At 38.4% G+C, this 23,438-nt stretch overlaps 1 protein-coding gene across 4 annotated transcripts in view; it reads left to right on the plus strand.

Moving 5' to 3' along the window:
* Window positions 1-23,438, plus strand: part of nrp1a (neuropilin 1a) — a 68,271-nt gene that overhangs the window by 39,624 nt on the left and 5,209 nt on the right. The window contains exons 7-12 of one of the 4 annotated variants that reach the window (XM_073813209.1): window positions 6,067-6,222; window positions 11,403-11,547; window positions 14,819-15,150; window positions 16,501-16,645; window positions 18,881-18,991; window positions 20,148-20,204. In XM_073813209.1, the coding sequence (XP_073669310.1) occupies window positions 6,067-6,222; window positions 11,403-11,547; window positions 14,819-15,150; window positions 16,501-16,645; window positions 18,881-18,991; window positions 20,148-20,204 (946 nt within the window). The remainder of the gene's footprint in view (window positions 1-6,066; window positions 6,223-11,402; window positions 11,548-14,818; window positions 15,151-16,500; window positions 16,646-18,880; window positions 18,992-20,147; window positions 20,205-23,438) is intronic. The other 3 variants (XM_065294772.2, XM_065294774.2, XM_065294775.2) reach the window with 3 other exon arrangements.

The following is a 23,438-nucleotide window of genomic DNA, read 5'->3' on the forward strand; positions in this document are numbered from 1 at the left end:
GGCACCTGCTGCATACGTCTATCCTGCTGTTCAGCTAAATGGTTTGATCAGGGGTTGATTCACATAGACGTGAGTGCCTGACTTCTTTAGCGTGGCAGGAGATGATGTTTGCCTTTATCTTGTTCATTAAAGAACCTCCGACAAGAGGGCAGAGCGTCCAGAACAATAAGGTCGATGTTTATAAATCCGCGACTATGGAGTGCCAGCCAGGTTCTGTGTCAGCCAGTTTAACATAAAAGCCATCAAGTTGATTGATGGAGGTGAAACGGGAATGTGCAAGGTCTGTAGATGAAAACAATGATTGAGCCACCACCCCACCCTCTTATTTTTACCCGCCGTGCCAATGCCTTCAGTCGCCGACCTATTTCACTACAAAAACAGGTCGGAATTCCATTGCCATCAAGCAGGCACTAATTACAGACTTCCTCTGAGAAAACATTTCTCTCAGGCACTTTAGACACATTTGGTTTTATCTATGAAGGTTGAAGGGAAAGGGGAAATAGCGAGAACGGGAGAACTTGGGAGTGAAATGTCGCTCTCTGTAACAGAGCGCTTTCCTGTTTTCTTTCGCATGTCATCTCCATGTGTTTTCTATTAGCGATGGTCATCTAGACGCTGCCACGTCCCCTCTCTATTGTTTTACTTCATTTTTCTTCAATTAAGAAATAAGGCGTTGCTATTTTGAGAATACGCTGTTCTCCTGCCAGCTGATGAGTAATTAGACAGTGGGAATGTAATTAACATGAGAGTCTCTACTGACAAAGCCTGCAGAGCTGGTGTCAAGCTAGGCCACCCTGCCAGCAGCGCACCTGCGCTAGGTACATTCTTACATTGATGTAAACCATCTTCACTGCCTACGTTACACACAATCTCATGACAGTTTTAACTATTTTACAAGGTAGTTAATTCGTAAGATTATATGTTTAAATACAATCTGCTTTTGCACTTGTAAAGTTATGATTTAGGGGTGGGGCTTCATTATTGCTTTCCAGTGGCGGCTCGTGACTGCTCTTCCGAGGGACGCAAATTCAAAATAAGTGTTCGGATAGTTGTGTGTTGCTCATGTTTTCAAAATATGTGTTTGTTGCGTCATTTGAACCATGTGCATCACGTGTTTTGTCAAAATAAGTGCCTGCTGCACACACGTCAAAACTGTTTATGATCAAAGAGACGCTCACATTCACAAATTACATGCAAGACACTCCCTTAACAGTAAACTCTGATTACGCATAAGATTATGGGAGTATCTGGCAAACGCGAGCATCTCTTTTATCATAAACCCTTTAGACACGTCTGTAGCAGGCACTTTTTTGACAACACACGTGATGCACACAGGTGCCCTTGACGCGCCGAAAAAAGAAGTCATCAGCTGCCACTGTTGCTTTCTTTCCAAATATTGTAGGATTTTGTACGCTTTTCCTTTATGAATTTACAACAGACACCTTGTAAAATAGAAATTTCTGTGAGATCAAGCTGATTATTAATACATTTTTATAAAGTTATGTTATTTGATATTAAGAAGTCCACTGACATACATTACATTTATACATTTGGTAGATTCCTTCATCTAAACGACTTGTGTCAATGTATGTTTGTCAAATTTTACTTGTAGATCAAACTAACAACGTTTGCACTGCTAATGCAATGCTCTACAGTACCAATTATGCTACATGAATGTAAATTTTGATTTAACGGCGAATGTTAAAATGATATTAAAGTCTTGCGAGGGCGGGGCCTGGGAAAAGATCGCAGCAAATAGCAACATGACCCAACTTCCAACAATCCAATCAATCCTCGATGAACAAATTCTACCTTTTTTTCATGTCAGAAGTCATTTTACTCGGATATACGTCACGTCTGGGAAAATAATACAATCGCTTTTTACGTTTCATTATGACTTTAAAGAATTTATTTTGTCCCACTTAACTCTTTCCCCGCCATTGATGAGTTTTTTCGTCAATTAAGAGAATACATTTGCATAAAAAAACGTGTCTCTGAAGAATTACCGCGATTACCGCAAAACAATACCGTGATTATCCACTAGATGACACTTACCCAGTTTATGAAAAAACTGAAGCCAAAACGTTAATTACTCATTTTAAACTCTGTGTATGTTTCGATAATCGTTCTGAATCTGATCTCTAAAAAAATTCCTTTACAAAAATGCAATTATTGTATCTTTTTGCTAAAAAGTTGTTTTTAAAGACAAATACCCATATAAGCAGAGAAAAAAAATACACGAATAGGATGAAATGTTTTTTTTGTTTTTTTCATTTTGTTTGTTTGTTTATTGTTTGTTTGAAAGAAGAAGGTCTGTTCTTTCAATTTATATATTTTTATGTTTATATATGTTTAGAAGAAATGTTTCCTGTAAAGCATTTTGCGAAACTTTTGTGAAAATCACAAAAAAATGCTGGCTGGCAACTTTTCAAAAAATGGCTGGCGGCGAATGAGTTAAAAAGCCTGAGTTAAAAAAAAATTGAAAATCTTCCTCAACACGTGAGTGGTTTGAGTTTCCATCTCTGACAAAAAAAGAAAAATGATCAACACTCATCCCCAATGTTTTTAAAATAATAATAATAATAATAATAATAATAATAATAAAAATCACTAGAAGTGCTAAAAATATCACAGGCTAAAATTCCGGCAGGTAAATTGGGTGATGAATGGGAAGTCTTGGAGGAGCCTATAGATCTCTCAGCTGGCAGTAATGCAATTTTCATGAAAATGTGAATTAATTATACCTGTAGTTAATGGAATTTTAGAGAAGCTTTCAGAGCAGCCAGGTGTCGTGAGATGGGCTGGTGGGAGGAAGCCGCGGTTTGATGGATGAAGTAGAACTTTGCCCCGTGAAACCTGCCGGCCCACATTTGTGTTTGCTTTGACTGGGCCGTCGCGCATCTGTCTGCTCAATGTCTTAGTTCCTCTCGACTAACCCGCAACAGATGGTGCCTGAGCATACAGTACAGTAGATACCCAAAAGTAGCCGTGCTTTTAATGATTGACCAATTTGTGGGTTTTTGTTGTCTGTCTTTAAAAAATAAAAGATGAAATAGAAAAGTCGACAGATTGCAAAGAAAAATCTAGTCACATGAGGGACACTCAGGAAATGTAGAAATGAAGAACCGCAACTTACAATGGCTTTTTGGGGAAAATGAACATTAGCATGAACACTTATTTTTGCCTCTCAATAAATTTTAAGACAAACTTAATCCAAACTTGATCCATGAAAGAGCTGAGCAATAAACCTTTTTTCAAACATGGTTATCTCCCAATTGTTAAAACAGCCATCAGTTTCTATTATTAGCCCATGCTAAGATGAACAGTACTGTAAGGTTTAGGAAATCACCGTATATGCTTGACGCTTATTTTTTTAACACAATTAGCATGAGAAGCGTCAGTGAGTGTTTGGCAGATTAGATTTCTTCTCTTCTATGCAGGCCCAAGGCAAACCATGAATTGTTTCTTCCAACACACACAAACACACACACGACTGTAATGTAATAACAACACACACTCTTTCTAAATTGAATTAGTTCTGAAATATCTAAGCTGAGGTCCATATTTCACAGATGGACTGTGAGGAAAACACGTGCAGTACCAGAACTTTCCCATGACAGAGTTATAAAACTTTAAAACCCTAAGGTTGGATTATTAACATAATTATCAATGTGTTTTATACGATTTCATTTATTAGATATGCGTGATGTCATTGGAGGGGGTGTTGATGTATTTGTCTTTCGAGTGGCATCAGTCCCGATTCCCCAGACATCAAAAATAGGTATAAATAAGGAACCGAGTAAAAAAGAAACGGGCACAGTTTGCAGAGTCAGCGTGCTCTAAGAACACTTTGTTTCATAGATTCCCATTTTGACTTTCTCATGGCTGCTTTCAAGGCCAGACTGATTGTTTTAAACCTGCAAAGTCACACCAGTGACTTATATTGTACAACTACTCAGTCTTAAGTCGGCCTGTTCTTTCTCAAATGCCTAATGTGGTTTCTAAAAATGATAGAATAGCTCATTGTTTTTGTTCGGGTGGTCATAATATTTCAGATGAAATACCCACAGTCTGGTTAAACTGACTCATTTCCTTATAAGGAAGTGTGATAGGCTTTTGGAAAGAGCAAGAATATGGAGTCTGTCAGTCAGGGAGTTCCCATGAGGAACGGGGGCTTTCCCTTAATCTCTTGTTTTCACTGTATTCATTTAGCCTAATACCTACTGGATTGATTTTAAAGTTAAAGAAGCAACATTTTGTATTTATTGTACACGTCTTGTTCATACAATACATCTCACAAGAGGTAAAATATGTAAATTTTCCTAGCTTACTTTCACTTGCCCTATTTTCCTCTTTCTCTGTTTGAAGCAGAAAGTCATTAATAACTCATGAGGCACTCATTTGTCCTGATCTGTGATCAGCTGATGTGAGTGAAACTGATCCAGTCTGTCTCTTCCAGGTTTTATGATCTCAGATGTTTGGCTGCTCCGCAGCTCTCATCTTTTGCCATGTATATTTTAGCATGTCCAGAGAATCAGTGCTAAGACTCGATCTGACGGCCTCATTTTAATATTGGTAATATTGGACGGTGAATTATCACGCAGATGGTCCACAGTTAGAAAACTAACTTCTCATCTTATATAATTGGTTTGTTCTGCTCTTCTTTATTAACCAATGCTAGTTAGTGATGATTTAATGTACGGCTGCAACAATTAAAAATGGCTCTGAAATCGATTCAGAATCAATTCTGTGTTTCATGCACAGCTTGTGCGTGTACAATGGCAATTGGTCAGTAAGAAGTCCTTATCAATCTAAAATCATTATAAGTCAGGGTCGGGTATAACATGCATTTAAAAAAGCAACACTCATTAAACAAACTCTTAAATATATTCTTTATTATCATGAAAATACCTGAAACAATTTGAAGAACAGCAATATAAATATTCCTGTAGACATTTCCTGGAATAGCGTTTGTAATGCTACTTCTGTCTGTGGCACAAAGGGAGTTTCTGCACAAGAGCACCCCCTTGCTTTGGGATCTGCCGGGATTTCACTGTAATTCAAATTCATTCATTGAGAAAACGCAAATTTGCACGATTAATCGTTGCAGCTCTAATTTAATGCATTATCTTATCTTTATCTTCATGCTATTTTACCTTTTAGTAACCCCACGCTGTGGGGCAACACTGTTGGCTTTCCTGCACTAACCCTGCAACTCAGTCTGGCCCTCTGCAATTGTTTATTTGCGTCTGTTCATCTGTTTCTAACTCCCTTTTATTACTCTTTTCTTTCTTGGAGTCATTTCTTCCCATGCTTCTAATATTCTGCTGTATTTAATTGTTGACTCTTGTCTGTGTTTAATATAAGAGTCTGGAAAGCAAATGTGCACATGCCAAATCAGCAACATTCAAGTCTTTAGTCTATGTCCAGGGAATGAATAATGTGAGATAGGCGAAGACAAAGAAGGTACTGTACAGCACGTCATGATGATAATATGGTTTCCAATAGGCCAACTATGAATTGCACATCTAGGAATTAAAAAGGCATGAGAAGTGTTTGAGATCTCAAGTGAAGTATTAAAAAAGGTTTATCATTGTTATTTCCTATAAACACTTTTAAACACTAACATGAATCACTGACAGTCTTGTATGTGGCCAGATCAAACTAGCCATTCTCATTGTATTCTCTTCCAGTAACCCTTAACCATTCTCTCACAAGCCTCACGGGAATGACATCACAACTCATGATTTTTTTATGAGGCATTCATTTTTCAATACAGCACACGTATGAAATTCTGTGTCCTTTCATATGACTTTTTTATCCCTAACACGGGGCCTGTGAAGTTGGATATTCTTCTTCATCTAATAATCTCTTGTCTCCCGTTCAGGAAATTAAATCGTCACATGGACTGTGCTTTATTAAATTGAGATTCATTAAAATTAATCTTTTATTCTAATACTCACCTGCGGTCTCTTTGGCTCAGTGTGTGATACCTGATAAGCCGCTTTTAAAGTGATACTCCCCTGGTTCTGAGTAATTTTTAAGTATGGTTTTCTTCCTTCGCAGGTTGATCTCGGGTTCCTGCGCTTCGTCTCCGCAATCGGCACGCAGGGAGCCATCTCACAAGAGACCAAGAAGAAGTACTATGTGAAGTCCTATAAGGTGGATGTGAGTTCAAACGGGGAGGACTGGATCACTATTAAGGATGGCCCGAAACAGAAGGTGATTTGGTTGCTTCTCTTTGGTCTTAAAAAAAATTATTGAAAATGATTATTAATGTTTTTATTCATTCATTTATGCATTTGTTAACTCTTTCCACACCAGCATTTTTTTTTTTAAAGGTGACATAGAATGATTGAACGGGGTATTTATCCTTGTTCTGTGATGTGACATGTAGACAAATTTTTTTTTGTTTGGGTCTGTAATGCCTTAGAAGCTTCATAAAAACCTCTCTCAGATAGCTCTATTAGGGTGGGGGATTTTAAACAAGCGGTTTGGCACCTATTTGGCTCCCCCTACTGAGTTAACTTGCAATCTCATTACTGATTGGCTGACTTTGCTGCCACTCAAAAAATTTAGCCAATTATTTTAAAGTGAAGGGGCAGTGAGATGCCTGTGATGTCATAAGCATCAGTTTTTCAAATTGGGACGTTTCTAAAAGAGGAATTTCTATGAGACTGAGATGTTTAGCATGTCTAGCACTTTTTGTATGTTCGTGAATGCGAGTAGACTACCATTATTCAACAAAGACGAGGTAAAAATGGTTTTTCATTCTCTGTCCCCTTTAAAAAGTTGCAGCCAGCGCTAGCATTTTTTATGATTTTCACAAAAGTTTAATGCCTTACAGAAAATGTTAAGTATATAAACATACAATATATCAGAGTTTTTATAACCTCTCAAATATGGGTAGGTTTCTTCAAAAATACAAAATTTTAAGCAAAAATCTGAGACAATTGCATTTTTTTTGAAGGACTTTTGATAGAGATCAGATTCAGAGCAATCCTCAAAACATACATGGAGTTTGAACTGTTTGCCCTAAGGGAATACTTCTGGGTTTTATTAGATGGGTCACATCGCCACATTGTGAATAATAGCGGAAATACGGATTGCCGGAAAAAGTCGTCATTGGCGGGGAGGCGTTTTCTCATAATTGACGAGTTATAACTCAAGTGGACGAGTTAACTCAACTTACGTGAACTCGTCAATGGCAGGGAAAGAGTTAATCACCAATAATGCACCATAGTGCTGTTTATTCTTTTACCTATATATTTTTGTATATAACAATAAAACTATGTTCCTGTAGCTCAGATGGTAAAGCATTGGAAAAGGTTGTGGGTACACACTGACATAGCGTGCATTCAACTACAGTATACATTTTTATCAGTAAATTGCTTTGGATTTAAGCATCTGCCAAATGCATAAATGTCTGTGTACATACTATTCGGAAGTCTTGGTAGGAGCTCAGGTAAAATAATCCTAAAATCCTTTTTTAAGCCTAACATGAAAGTAATCCGTAACTGGGTCTGTTTCCAGAGCTCCTTGGCAGGGAGTCCTGTAAACATCTCCTTGCATTGTAGCCATGTCACCGTATGCATCCATTACACCAATTCACGCTCCAGCTCCAGATGGGAATGCCACGCTCGTGTGTTCTGAAGGGCTTGTGATTCTCTGACTCCATTATGTGCCCAGTGTGGTATGCTAATCTTCCGTCTTAAAAGACTGAATTTGCGAGCTCTGTAAAAAGAGACCAAACAGCGCAACTCCAAAGCCACCACAGTAGTCTGACTGTTTTTCTTGATTCCTTAAAGGAATGATGTCAACATTTGTGGTAGAGATTTTCCTTAAGAAATGAAAAGAGGGAACAGAGGATTTAATAAACAGAGGGTGGCAAATGGAGATGGTGAGAGAATGAGGCATTCTGGGAAGGGCTTTGAGTGTTTGAACAGCTGGTTGATCGCACTTGGTCCTGTGATAGATTGAATTAGAGTTGAGAAGACTCTGATCGATTGGCCATCAGGTGAGCTATCGCTAATGTCTCCCTCAACACGCAACAGTTAAGTAGAGGAAGACTTGCCTGGTGCCGTGGACACAATTGCTGTGTCCCAAATCCATTTACATGTCTTTAAAGGGGAAAGCAATGCAATAAATTATGTCAAAAAAATCTTGGTGGGGACGTTTACCCAATTTTTGTGTGTGCTGTTTAAGTATTGCATTGTTAGCAATATGCTGGGTTGTTTTTTTGATAAAGCTACTGCCCATGTAGGTAGTAAACAGCAATGTAGTAGGTCGTAAAACAGAGCAATTGTGTCAAGTGTAAGTTTTATGATTTTACTCTTTAATACGTCTTTATGGGTATGTCTGCCGTGTGCACCAGTTCAAACTATTTTAAAATAGGCCTGTCAAACTAAGCAAGCCAATTAGACGCTTACAAGTATTTGTGTGACTACAGTATGCTCAGACACATCCTCATGCCCGAGAGAAAGAGCGAACTTAAATACACCCAAAGGTCCAATTTCTCAGCCGACCCTCAACTAAAGTACACCGTTCTCTTTTTAGAGCCTGCATTTTTAAGATGTGGTGCCTTGTTTCTGTCTGCCGGGCTCTAAAGTGCTTTTGTGAGGTGAGGGCCCATTTACAGATTGCTGAAACAGCAGTCCGACTGCATGGTTGTTGCACAAAGGAAATCCTTTTGACTACTTAGAACTTTACGGCTGCACACTGGTGTGACATTTAAAGATAGTGGATGGCTCATCATGTGTCTCCCGTCTAGGCCTGTCGCGATAAACGATAAATCGATTAATCGCACGGTAAATAAAATGAGTTCGATCATTTTTTTAGGCCGCGATAATTCACATTTGCATGCTTGTTTGTTTTCCTTGTCTCTCTCTCTCTCTCTACCAAAGAGACTGGATGACCGCTCCGTGCAACGAGTGACAAGGAGTGAACCCTCGTCAGTCATTTGTCAGTCGCATGATCTGTGTGGGGAGGGGGGACTCCTGGCGTAGCCTATCACAGTAGGAGTACTGAGGAGGATGAGAGCCGCGTGAGAAGTGTAGCAGGAGAAAACACTAGTTAAGACGAGAGTTGGAGAAAAAGATGGATTTACTAGAGGCTGTTTACACTTGTCATTAACATGCGTTTTTATCGATCGGATCACAATGTTTTACGTCTTTTCTGACTTTTCTGACACAAGGTGAACAGTGCTATTTTAGCCTTTCATTGATAAACTAAAGCGGGTGATCTCCGCAGTTTCATTTTGCAAGCGTGTGAAAGTTGCGCGATCTTATTTCATCAATTGCGCTGAAAATTCAGAGAAAGCTCTAACATATAAACGTACAAAACACTGTGCAGCATGTATACTTGCTAAACAAGCAGCGGACTCCGACATAATATTAGTTTGCGTCCATATAAACTCATAATTACTCCCGCTGGCGTTCAAATGACAGCGGAGAGACTCGCCCACCGTCTCACGGACCGTCCCCTCACAGTATTCAGGACAGAAGCGGTCGAAAGTGGACAAAAGAGACGGATTTAAATACCAGGTGTAAATGTGATATGTCTCTCTCGTCCACTTGTGATCTGATCAAAAACACATCTTGATACCAAGTGTAAACAGCCAAGTTTCAAAACCAAACGCTACAGCTGCAGTGTGGGAGTACTTTGGATTTAAACCTAATGACCGAGGTGAACCACTAAACCTGAACGAGCCGTTATGTCGCATTTGTGGTAATAACGTAGCACTTAAAAGTGGCAACACGACAAACATGCATATGCACCTAAAACGAAATCATCCTGTTATTTTGTTCATTTCTTGTGGATATTTAAAATGTCTTCCAGTTCCAGTATTACTTATTGTTTAGAAATAAAAGTTTATAGATCTTTGAAAAGGTGTATCTGCATTATTATAATGGTCCCGGAGCATCAATGTTACCGCCTATCGCGATAAATTCCGAGGCAATTTATCGCCTAGCAAAATTTGTTATCGTGACAGGCCTACTCCCGTCCAGACATACATGTTTGAAAAGTAGTGTCCAGGGACAACATTACCAGCGTGGATTCTGGGATCGAACGGATGCTGACTGGTGCTTAGCAACGTGCTGGACGCCCTTCTTGTACAGCTTATAGTTTGACCTCTTAGTTTAGAAACGTGAAAGGTCAAGCATTAAAGTTATTTTTCTACTGGCAACAGTGCTCTTAAGGATTGAAGGGTGTTAAACTCATCTTAAAGGGCACATATGATGTAATATAAGTCGCAGGTGTGCCTAGAATGTGAAGTTTCAATGTCCAAAATTCCACTATTTGGGTGTGAGCAGAAAGCGCTGTTTTGCCAGCAGTTACAGTATATCACCCTGTAGCCCAAGACTGGTTGCCCACTAAAGCTAAGTAGGGTTAAGCCTGGTCAGTACTTGGATGGAAGACCTCCTGGGAAAACCAGGTTGCTGCTGGTAGAGATGTTAGTGAGATCATCAAGGGATGCTCACCCTGTTGTCTGTGTGTGTCCTAATACATAGTGATGGGGGACACTAAAAAGCACCCTCCTTCAGATGAGTCCTGACTTTCAGTGGTCATTAAAAATCCCAGGATGTTCATCGAAAAAGAGTAGGAGTGTGCCCGGGCATTATGGCCAAAGCATTGAAGGAAGGCTCTTTCTAGTTTTCTATGGTATCATTGTGAAGAATCCTTTCTAGCACTTTTATTGTTACAGTGTAAATGTATGAACCCACTAATGCAGAAAATGCCATCAAATATGTGCCTCTGTCAATATTCAATATACAAATAAACAAGATTTTTAGCAGATGCAGGTCATTAAAAATAATCCACTCTCATTGCATCTCACTTAGAAAGTGAAAGGCAGATCAAGGAAGAGAAAGAGAGAACCTTCAAGGTCCTTAAACTTCAAAGCCACAGTTGACCTTTATATGTTGACCTGTGAAACAAGATGAGCTTTGAGGATGTTTGGGGGTCACTTTTGGTTTCATTTGTCTTACTCTGTACCAATTCATTCATTGAATCCTTCCTTTACAGAGAACATGTGCTAGCTGTCAGCAAGAATCAGCGCTGTGGACTTAACACTGTCTAATTCATAGCTGGTTCATAGGTCTGCCACATTTGTTTTCAGCAACAACAGAGCCCATTGTAGAAATGAATCTTCCAGAAGATTCAGTGCAAGTTGTAAGCCAGACTCTGACATCATAAAGTGGCTTTTGTTTTGCTACACAGTTGGCTCCAGAGTTAATTCAGTTCAGTCTCTATATGAACGTTTACGTTTGAAGATGCTGATCTAAACGCATTCCTGTCATGTCTTACGGTTTCTGAGGCAGAGTGTTGGCTTGGAGGCTCTTTATGGTGGTTCCTTTAAAGAAAAACAGTGCGAATAAGTATGTTTCTTCTTCATTTGCTAGGTTTTCCAAGGGAACACCAACCCTACAGATGTGGCTGTAGCCAAGCTACCCAAGCCCACGTTGACAAGGTACCTCCGTATTCGACCCTACTCCTGGGAGACCGGCATCGCCTTGCGCTTTGAAGTGTTTGGATGCAAAATCTCAGGTTGGTTTGTATTAAATCTGGTTAATTTCTGCCTTCCAACTTTGATCTTTGCTTTCATTTTTAACAAATTTTGTATAGAAGTGGAGTGTTAGTTTGCATTCATGTGAATGCTCCAAACGGAAGCCTTGTTTTGTCAACACTCCACTCCAGCATGATCTCTAAATTAAACGGTTTACGTTCTGCACGCTTTAGGGGCAGGCGTGCACAGAAGTGTTTATTCATGCGACTGAAAGACGTGCGCTCAGAGTAGCTGTTGCGTTATATGCGACTGTTCACGCCAACAAAAAGGAACGTGTGTTCATATAACCTCATATTTGGCTGTACTTCACTCAAAATGAATGCAGTGCACAGCGTGCGCTACTGTTGCTCGTCCGACCTCTCCGTTTCAATCCAAATTCTGCTTCTATCCTCCTCCCCTGAGCCCTAACCTCTCCAACTCTCTTACACTCTCACAGATGCACATATCACATATGCCGAAATCCACTCACACCAGCTGTCCCTGGTCTAATTTGCATACTCATCTACATGTTTTGACTTGGCTCCACCCCACAGAGCTGTGATTGCAAAGGCATTCGTATCATCAGCGCCTCCCCGCTGAGTACATTTCTTGATGTGTAGGAGTAGAGCGTGTGTTCGCCATCGTCTATCAGCTTAATGCACAACATGCATACGGACTTATTTTTAGAGACTGTGCACATACACAGATTTAGCCCTGGTTGTATATTTGCGCATGTGTGTGCGCGGTTCACCGCGGCTCTGGTGCGCAGCTGTTGCAGTCATGTTTTGGACGGGGAAACAGACCGCATTTTAAACACATCACAAGAGCAGAGGCCTGCTCATGACATCATCAGCGTACATCGGGCTCCCTTATGATGATGCGGCAAAGCCTGGCGTCTGATTAAAGAATCCACTATAGTTTCACTCGCAAACAAATACCATTCTAATACCCTGGTACTTCAGTCATGTACCGTAGTAGTTTCATGGGATTCAGACATTCATGCACTATGCATGGTATGCTTTGTAGTATCTTGAAGAATATGATAGTATATCAATATGGTAACCAACTGAATTAACGTGGTATGTGTTAGGGCTGGACGGTATTTAAGAAAAATGCAATATGCGACAACTTGCTAAATAATGCGATATATACTACCGGTATATGCAATACTATAATGCTTTAAAATTGTAAAATCAATATGAACTTTAAAATATCATCACATTCATAAGCGGTTATAAATTGTCATATTTTTATTTCTCACTCAGACAAAATCATAATTGCCGCTGGTTGGGGGGGGCAGTGCCCTCTAACCTCCCCAAACTCTGCATATGCTCTCATTGTTTCTGATTGCTGACCAGTTTCCAAATGTCAAAGCACACACAAGCACTAACATTTGTGTGCTGGTGTCTTTGCTAAAACTTAGACTATACTTAAACTATTAAATTATTAAAATCATTTTGTCATATTACAATAAGCACATTGTGATAATTCAATAAGTTTTATTATTGATTTAAGGTACATGTACAAGGGTATTACCATCTGAACCAATCGCTGTACTTTCACTGTTCACAGACATTATTACCGGACACTAATAGTTGTTTATTACCATTGGCCAGTGACACTAGCCACAGTCGAGGATGCATGTTGGCAGTTAGGAGTTGTTTCTTGCGTAAGTTCACTTCTGATATTCGTCCACATCCACACAGCCATTAATAAACTTCCTCCCGCTGTTTGTAAATAAAACCATCTGGGTGCGTGTGGCCGCCCATGCCGAATGCGCTGCACCCACAACAACCCATCAGATAAAACACGCAATGCACGTGACCCTGTCCACCCTCAGGGTGTGTCTGTTAGGGTCTACCACACCAGGAGCTTTCACCAAACATCCCCAAATCACATCTGAAATCCATAAACAGGACCTGATGAGGGTGCCTGCCAGAGGATTGAAAATAAACTTGGTTTGCTTCCAGGCCACTGTGGTCCAACCACCTCAGTGCAGATCTTTTTTAAAGAGGTCCTGAAAAAATGTAAGTACCCTATATCAGAAAGACATTTTCCAAATGTGTGGCAGGGTAAAAGAAAAACAACCATGTACTCACAAACAAACAGTGGAAATAAATAAAGACCCGAATATTTTTATGAGCCTAGTAACTCACATTTGGACTCATGAAGGGGTCACAGACAAGTGGACTTTCTTTTCCCAAACTGCAGAGGAAGTTCCCTTCAGTACAAAGGCATCGTTGTGAATGAAAACTCTGTTCTTGTGGTATTTCACGGGACATTAGGTCCATCTGCGACGAGCATGAGACTGTCTCTGACGCTTTCCTGCTTCACGGATGCCGATTGTAGATTAAAGTATTGCTGACAGGTCACAAATTCCCAAGCATCGGAGAAGGTACAAAAGTCGTGACAGGCAACATACAGGCAGTGAATCAGTTGGCGCTACGCATCCGATAATTTTGCCCAAACTCAACCTGCCTTTGCTGAAAAGAAGCAAAGCGTGAAAATCGTATTACAACACTGGAACAAAGGAAGTGGGCTTGGAGAGATAAAGATGGATGAAAATGTGTGAAGGGTAGGCTTTAAGAAGGTGAATATGAAAACGGGCGAAAAAATAAAGAGAAAGTTGAGTGGTTTTGAGGATTAAAAATGAGAAACCGTTTAGAAATGAATGTAAAGCACCAGAGAATGGTTTTAATTGCAGCAGATAGCTTGAGAAAAACAGGCAGGCGAGTTAATGTACAAGGTCAGTTCTGAAAAGAAGAGCGCAAGAGGTTTTTAATCTTTACTGTGCCCTTGATCCATCTTTCCTGTGCAGTGAATGTCTTTGCCCCACTTTTGTTAAGCCCATTTTTGGCCTGCACCCTTTTTAGTATTGGGAATTACAGATTATTCCCAAATAATTGTTTGAAACTATTTGCAAATCCATTTTAAGATGGTGTCTATGTGTGAAGCATGCTAGCTGGCTTATATCTGGTCAATAGCTGGTTGATCTTCTGTGATCTTTAACCAGATTAAGCTGGTTATCTTGTTTCTTATTTAGTTTATTGCTGGTCTACGTTGGCCAGCTTAGTAAACCAGCTACCATCTCATTATACAATCACAGCTACCAAATATATCTGAATTTTTAGGATATGTTCTCAACTTTCTCTCTCTCTCACTCCTTTTCTGAGTTCTTCTATATTTTTCATTGTAAACAATCTTACATTTGTGTGGCCAAAGCACAGACAAGGTTTGACAACAGTCTTCCATTCTTTCTCCATCCCTCAACAGAGTATCCATGTTCAGGCATGTTGGGAATGGTCTCAGGCCTCATTACAGATGCCCAGATCACAGTATCATCTCACACCGAGCGCACCTGGGTGCCGGAGAACGCCCGTCTGCTGACTAGCCGCTCAGGGTGGACGTTGTTACCACAGCCTCAAGCCTATGTGGACGAGTGGTTGCAGGTGGATCTGGGTGAGGAGAAGCTGGTGCGAGGTTTGATCATCCAAGGAGGCAAACATCGAGAAAACAAGGTCTTCATGAAGAAGTTTCGACTGGGCTACACTAACAATGTCTCTGACTGGAAAATGGTGATGGATGCCACTGGCAACAAACCCAAGGTAGGATAAAATGTTTTTCAATTTGGGAAATATGACTTTTTAACCACAATAAAATGCAAGATGAGCCTTTGTTTGTTTATTCAGATGTTTGTGATTGTTTGAAAATGGTTGTATAATATATTCCGCCCCATCCCTATTAGAGGAACAGAGCGATGAAAGATTATCATTAGACTAACATTAGGAGACCTTCAAATACATTCAACAATATTACTAATAATTACACAGCTAATGGCAGTCTTAATTCAAAAAGCATTTTATAAATTATGCACCGGATAATGTACATCATTATAATAAAAAGAAACCCCAACAGGGTGATCAAGGTTGCTACCGTATGCAAAGCGGATGAGATGACTATAGACTATACTATTTATTTCTCAACTACTTACCAAATAAATAAATAAATATATAAATGGATGTAAAATATTGATCGGAGATGTAATAATTTTATTATGTAAGGAAAAAGTGCATAAAAGTATTTACTATAATAAATAAAATACTAGTTAAGTTAATACTAATAATAATAATAATAATAATAATAATAATAATAATGATAATGATAATGATAATGATAATGCTAATAATAATAATGATAATGATAATAATAATATTAATATTAATGATAATAATAATAATGATATCGATAATAATAATAATAATTATGATGATGATAATAATAATGATAATGATGATAATAATAATAATAATAATAATAATAATAATAATAATAATGATAATAATAATAATAATAATAATAATGATAATGATAATGATAATAATAAATTATCATTGGTATTATAAATATTATTAATAAGTACTTTTTACTGACATTTGTTCATTGGTTGTGAAATCAAGCACATCTCCCACAAATCATCAGGTATCAAATCATTTGATTTTCAAAACCTCTAAATTTATACCCATATATTCTGAGGACAAAAGGAGACACACGTGTGCGCTGATGGCCATTATTTCATAATTCTCTATCCTGTACCTTTGTTACCTCTGGCAGGTTATCTTTCCATCTAAATGTCTTTTATCTGTCCGTCCCCTGTGGTACCTTGTGTCTGGTTTGGAAGTCTTCAGAAGTGCAAGTCAAAGGCGGATGCTTTGAAGGCCTGAGTATCTTGCTGCTGCAGACGACAGTGTTAGCCCACAGCCTTTTTCTTTTTGGCTTGGCTGTACAATGTCAGAAGTTGAAGGCTTTCTTCATGTCCTCGCACTTGTTCTTTCATTACAGCTCTTTTCTCTGTCCGACTGGCGTTGAGCTTCCCCCAATAAAGCTTCCAATTTTTCACTCCGTTCTCACTGCTCGACCGATAACTAATGTTTCTCTCTTGTTGTTGATCTTGGCAGATCTTTGAGGGAAATTTGAACTATGACACACCAGCGCTGAGGACCGTGGAGCCGGTATTGACGCGCTATCTGAGAGTGTATCCAGACAGAGCCACTCCTGTTGGTATGGGACTTCGATTGGAAATCTTGGGCTGTGAAATGGAAGGTAAGTTAAAAAGTCATTGACATACGGTACTTAAATACATAACCACACACTCATGCTGTGCATAATAAAGAAGTGGTTACTAACTTGCCTATTTTATTTTAGTGCCAATTCAACTCAAAATAGCTAGCTCTACATTGTTAGAAAAAATGATGCTGGAATGGCAATAAGAATGCATAATTAAATCAAATATGTACCCTAGCTCTCACTTGGGCAAAATCCTTTAAAAATGTCCTAATGTGTACCATTAGATACAGATATGTATACAATTGGTACTAATATGCACTCTTGAGGTGCAAATGTTTACTCTTTGACAGGGTGCAGCCCCAGTGACAGCTGGGGTACATATTTTGACTTTTTTCTGACAGTGTACCCCAGTAAGTTACTTTTTCGATAAAATTTTTAGTTTTGCTTTTTATTGCTTTTTTGTTGTTTTGTATTACGCACAAACTCTGTTTTTGATTCGGTCTCTTATCATCGTCAAACCTGATTCACTTAGTTAACTGGTTCGTTCAAATGATTCATGTAAATGATTCACGTTCAAATGTAGCGTAATTTGAGAGCGTCTCGCTGAAAGCTGATTCATACACATAATGGACACTCGCAGCAATCCAAAAACATATTGTCCAAAGCCAAGTATTATAAGCGAAAGACAAACCAAATTATAGCTCTTTGATCTAAAAAGGCACTTGTGGATCCTCAAGCGTGTGGTATACAGAACAGATGCTATTTGATTGAATTTGGACTTTATCTACTGAAGAGAACCGGACAGGGCACGGCTTAGCTTTCTTCGTAATTAGTTGCCCCGCAGATGGAGCATCAAAGGATGTCTCCTACCAGAAAGGCAGGGCCCTGTGACACTCCTAAATAACAGGGCCCTTCACAGCTGGAGATCATCTTTGCTCCACCTGCCTTTAAGGATTAGGAAGAGGTCCTCGATGTCCTCTCCCTGTTTCTCTCTGAATTAGTTTAACTCAGATGGGGTGCGTGTGTTCTGTCGAGGCAGCGTTAAGTGGATTTACATATTGGATTTCTGGGACTTGCTTGTATAAGCCCCAGTATCCCACCGGGAGCTTTGGTTAGATGATAATGCTTGTTTTCGCTTTAAATGCCAGCACATGCACCCGCGTCCTTTTCCGTCTCTCTCAATCAAACAAGTGACCCCACACGCACACATGTGCGCACTCCTAACAGCGGGATGTTAAGTCCTAGCAGGAGTGTGGAATCAACAGTGCCGTCTAAAGACCTTTCTTCGACCCCTCGGCTTTAGGGACTGCCCCCGCGTAACCTCCGCAACAGCTCCCGTTTCCCCCATTCCCACCCCTTCGCATTTTTCCGTCCTTTTTATCCCGGGAAAGCCCTCTAGGCCTAAAGGGGGCTCATTACAAGCTGAGAGTAAACACAAAGCTTCAGGCAGATGCAGGCAAAGGCCACATCCAAAGGGGCATAATGATAGGACACCGCGCTGTGCCGGCCCAGGGTGGAGCGCAACATACAGAACTATAGCCAAACCCAGGCACAGAGTCACGCACAGGCCCATATCAAGGAGTTGAACTATTAAGATGATTTGTGGCAGCACCAGTATCTAGATTTTTAGACATGTACATGAAGTATCACCATGCTTTTTGTTAATTTTTATGTGCAATGATTATATTAATTTAGATATCGGTTATTATTATGATATATACCAGACTTTTGTAGCCAGTAGCCAGATGTAAATGATCTGATAAGAGAGCTTTTAACTTGAATAATTCATAAATTCACAATAAATGATAATAATAATAATAACAATAATAATGGTGATTATATCAATATTATTAATATTAATATTAATATCAATATTAATATTAATATTAATATTAATGTTAATGTTAATGTTAATATCAATATTAATATCAATATTATTTTCAATATCAATGTTAATATCAATATTAATATCAATATTATTTTCAATATTAATATTAATATTATTAATAATAATAATAACACTAATACTAATAATAGTGATGATAATAATAATAATAATAGTGATGATAATAATAATAGTGATAATAATAATAATTGTGATAATAATAGTGATAATAATAATAATAATAATAATAATAATAATACTTAATCATTGGTATTATAAATATTATTAATGATTAATGATCAATAATTAATTAATTTTTCAATGTACAATCCCTCTCTCTCTTTCTCTCTCTCTCTCTCCCTCTCTTTCCCTCATCTTTCTCACAGTGCCCACAGTGCCCCCCAGTACCCCCGCTCCCTCCACCTCTCCTTCAGATGAGTGTGATGATGACCAGGCCAACTGCCACAGTGGAACAGGTGATGACTACGACCAGACAGGTGCTAACACTCGCCTGCAGAGACTGCACCCTTCCTTTCTGCACCTTGCACCTTCTGCTATGCTAATTACACTATCCTGATCCCCACTAGACCATTTTTTCTCCCTTGCTTCTGCGAATAACAGCTCTTCTAGTCTTTCTTGGTATGCCTACGCAATGCCAGTCATGCTAATCTTATCTGCCCCCACAACGGCACTTACCTCTGGGCATGTTCAGGGTAGCATACTGTCTACAGTAGCCTACTCGTACTAAAAATGTAGTATGTATACTGTGCACAGTATGAAGATCTTCTGCATGCAACTTATATCCACATTAACCTGCTACATTTGCCAAATACGCTACACTTGAACTCCAATGAGAGTTAAAGACAAACAATATCAAGCACAATCCTAACTATGGTTAGCCATATATAGAAATGGACTTGATGCAAACATGCAATGTAGCAAGGTGAAGTAACAACAATGTAAAATGATGATTGTTGCAAATATACTGCTGCATATTCTGCATACTGTAAATATGCAGTATATATTGTTTAGTAGGTACTAGGTAGCATGCAGTATGCACGTATGCAAACATTGCATATGACCATACTACTCTTAATATTTTTCTAGGCCAGTTGTGTTAAATTTGCATGCAATGATTCTTGTGACAATATAGCATGGTACTGTTAATAATCTTTATATAATTCATACTATAATATCACATATTGTATATTTCTGAAAACAAGTTTAGAGAACAGCATATAGTCCAGAGGATGTACTAGTATTCTGTTCAAACACAGCCATGAGTACTTAACCATTACACCAAGCCTTGATCTCCACCTTGCAGCTATTTGACTACAAAAGCTGTGCTCTCCAGCTCCTAATACTAACACTAATATCTCAATCCTGCCTTTAATCTCTTCAGCGTTCACTTCAGTGCAGTCTCACAGAGTGCGTGTTGCACAAAATTACAATCCCCTCTGCTAAATTTTAAAGTAAACTTTTTTACATAGACTGTACTTTTTATGTCTCATCTCACAAAGCTAATTTAAAAAATGCCAAGGCGGAGAATTTGCACAGTCAGATCTGTGCCTCTTAATAATTTCCAGAATAAACCAGTCCCTAGTATCCGATTTTAACTTTCATCTAATAAGCTTCAATATATCCACACTACAGGTGGGATCACTGTGCCAAAGACGACTACAGAGTTGAGCACCGTTCCAGGTGAGAAAGGTATTTACTAATATTATTTACCTTCTCTGTGCACTCACTAAGTGTAATGTTTTTAATTATTATGGATTTCCTAATGCAAACTCTCTCTTAAAAGTAGTTTGTTGTTTGTTTTAACATGACGTTAACTTTCTGGGTGGCACAGTGGCTCAGTGGGTAGCACTATAGCTTAAGAGCAAGTACTGTAGGTTCCTGGTTTAAGCCTTGGCTGGTTCAAGAAGTCTTTCTGTGTGGGGTTTGAATGTTCTCCCTGTGTCAGTGTGTGGTTACTCCAGGTTACCTCCCACAGGCCAAAAACATTGATCTTTTACAACTTGTATATCGATTAACCGGTTTTCACCATGAATATAGCCATATATGCTTTTTTTATAAATAAACATATAAATAAAATACTTTCTGCAGTTTGGAGTGCAGATATACACTGCCGGTCAAAAGTTTTGAAACAATTGACCGAAATGTTGACTATGATCTTAAAAAAAATTTAGTCTGAAGGTGTATGCATGTGCTAAATGCTTGAAATTACTTTTGTAGACAAAATATAACTGTGCCAAACAGATTAATTTCTGTTAAAACAAAAATTTTATTTAAAAAAAATATTTATAAAATAAATGACTTATATATTGAAGAAAAAGCAACCAATAAGAGGCCAGATTAAATGTGAAATGTGAATATTCTTAAAAATGTATCCTAAGGTGAAACTTCAAGAAGCTTTATTCATGAAATGACACACAAGTATGGTTTTGTAGGGTAAAACACTCAAAACTTTATTTATATATTTTTTTCACATTAGAATAATAATACAATCATACAAACTATGACATAACCCAAAAGAAACTGTGGGAATTATGTTGTGACTAAAATCATGCAAAATAAATAAAAATTCTGTTATATTTTATCATCTGAAGTGCAGTGATCATTTGCCTAGAAATTGCAAAACAGTATTTGTGTCATTTTATCAAAAAGCTTCTTAAAGTCATCTATTTAAATTATAATATATATATTCTAATAACAGAAATTAATCTGTTTGGCACAGCTATATTTTTGTCTATGATAGTCATTTTAAGCATTAAACCATACACCTGAAGATTAAATGATTTTAAAGATTATTGTTAAAGGGTTAGTCTATTTTCTTAAAAATATCCAGATAATTTACTCACCACCATATCCAAAATGTTGATGTCTTTCTTTGTTCAGTCGAGAAGAAATTATGTTTTTTTAGAAAAACATTCTAGAATTTTTCTTATTTTAATGAACTTTAATGGACCCCAACACTTAACAGTTTTAATGCAGTTTAAAATTGCAGTTTCAAAGGACTCTAAACGATCCCAAATGAGGCATAAGGGTCTTATCTAGAGAAACAATTTCTTTTTTGGCAAGAAAAAGAAAAATATGCACTTTTAAACCACAACTTCTCGTCTTCCTCTGGTCCTGTGACGCGCCAGCGCGACCTCATGCAATACATCATCACGTCAAGAGGTCACGGATGACGTATCGAAATTACGGCCAGTGTTTACAAGTGTGGAGAAAGAGGACAGTTCTGACGTTGTTATAAGTGGAATGACACTAATTAATGTATTTGTGTCAGTTTTTTGTTTAAAATGGTCCGCAAATGTGCGTTTCATATATGTAACACGTGACCTTTCCACGGCATTACACATATACGTGAGGTCGCGCTGGCACGTCACAGGACCGGAGATAGACGAGAAGTTGTGGTTTAAAAGTGCTTTTTTTCTTGCCAAAAATGACAATCGTTTCGCTAGATAAGACCCTTATGGCCCGTTTGGGATTATTTAGAGTCCTTTGAAACTCTGTTGAAACTGCATTAAAACTGTTAAGTGTTGGGGTCCATTAAAGTCCATTAAAATGAGCAAAAATCCTGGAATTTTCCTCAAAAAACATAAATTCTTCTCGACTGAACAAAGAAAGACATCAACATTTTGGATGACATGGTGGTGAGTAAATTATCTGGATTTTTTTTTTTGGACTAATCCTTTAACATTTCAGTCATGTATTTCAGGAGTGTACCTATAAGTACGCCATTCATGAGTTCACTTTTAAAACATCAGTTGTTTAGTGCGTCATCTTTACAGTGTTTAACGTCAGCAGCGTCAGTTGGGTGAGACTTGATGTGTCCAAACAGTGAAAAATTAGGGGTGGGGTGCAATGGCTGGTGGGATTGTTTAGGAAACCTGTTTTACAAACAATCATTAACAGTTTTTGCAGGAAATTTGTTCAATTAAACAAATTTCTGTATATTACACTTTAAGCAATGTTTGATTTTCTAAGCGACTGAATTTACAATCTGGCAACAATCTGTCATCATTTCACTCAATTTCTATAATGGAAAGAATTATGCACTTCATCTTATAGAAACAACACCGCTTATTTATTTTCCTTTATTTGTCTGATGTTGAGGAAATTTGATTGAAATTGGGGTAAACTAAAAAATGAGCATGTAATCTGTTTTTGAAGTGTTCTCATTAAGGGCCATTTTAATTTGCACACTCAGCATAATGAATGCTTAGCCATTCAAGACTGCTCACTAATGAGCAAATGAGAAATGCCCCTTAACTGACCTTCCCTAATTAGTCAGCATGCGTGTGTGTTCCTGACTCCGTCTCATCACACCATCAAAATAACTGAATAGAATGGAGGTCCTAATATGCATGTGACCTTGTGTGTGGTCATATCTGGTTAGCATTGAGTCTCTATTAATGAAAGTGGTTTCATTGCTATGGTAAGCATTTTGAGCTGGTAAAACGTCCTGGATTGCGGGTAAACGTATCCATGTGATGTCTTTCGATGCAATATACCCAAAACATTAAAAGATGGAAAAGAAAAAAGTAGGTTTTAATTGGAAACCGGCATTTTTTGGTGCAGCAGTGGCCGAGTGCCTGAGCTGCGGCTTTTAATGGGAAATTCTTTCCTCCGTGTGTTCACCCTCGGAAACTCTCGGAGAATTCTGGAATTATTAAAGGAGCGGAGCCCTCGGCTTTATTAAACTGTCTGGAGAAGCAGCGGCGAGGCTGAGCAGGCGCGGGTGTAGCTGACATCCTAGATGTGCTTCTGCCTCTCTGTCCGTCTCAATATACTCTGCTTCTCGTCTTCTCTCTCTCTCTCGCTGTCTCTCACTCAGTATAACGTGGTTAAATCTTACCTCATTTCTTTTACATCAGTCTCAATTTAAAAACTTTACTGTTTCTACTTGCGTTTTTTTTCTTAAGACCTCAAATTTGC

This window comes from Paramisgurnus dabryanus, chromosome 22 (genome assembly GCF_030506205.2).
Source record: "Paramisgurnus dabryanus chromosome 22, PD_genome_1.1, whole genome shotgun sequence".
Classification (NCBI taxonomy): Eukaryota; Metazoa; Chordata; class Actinopteri; order Cypriniformes; family Cobitidae; genus Paramisgurnus; species Paramisgurnus dabryanus.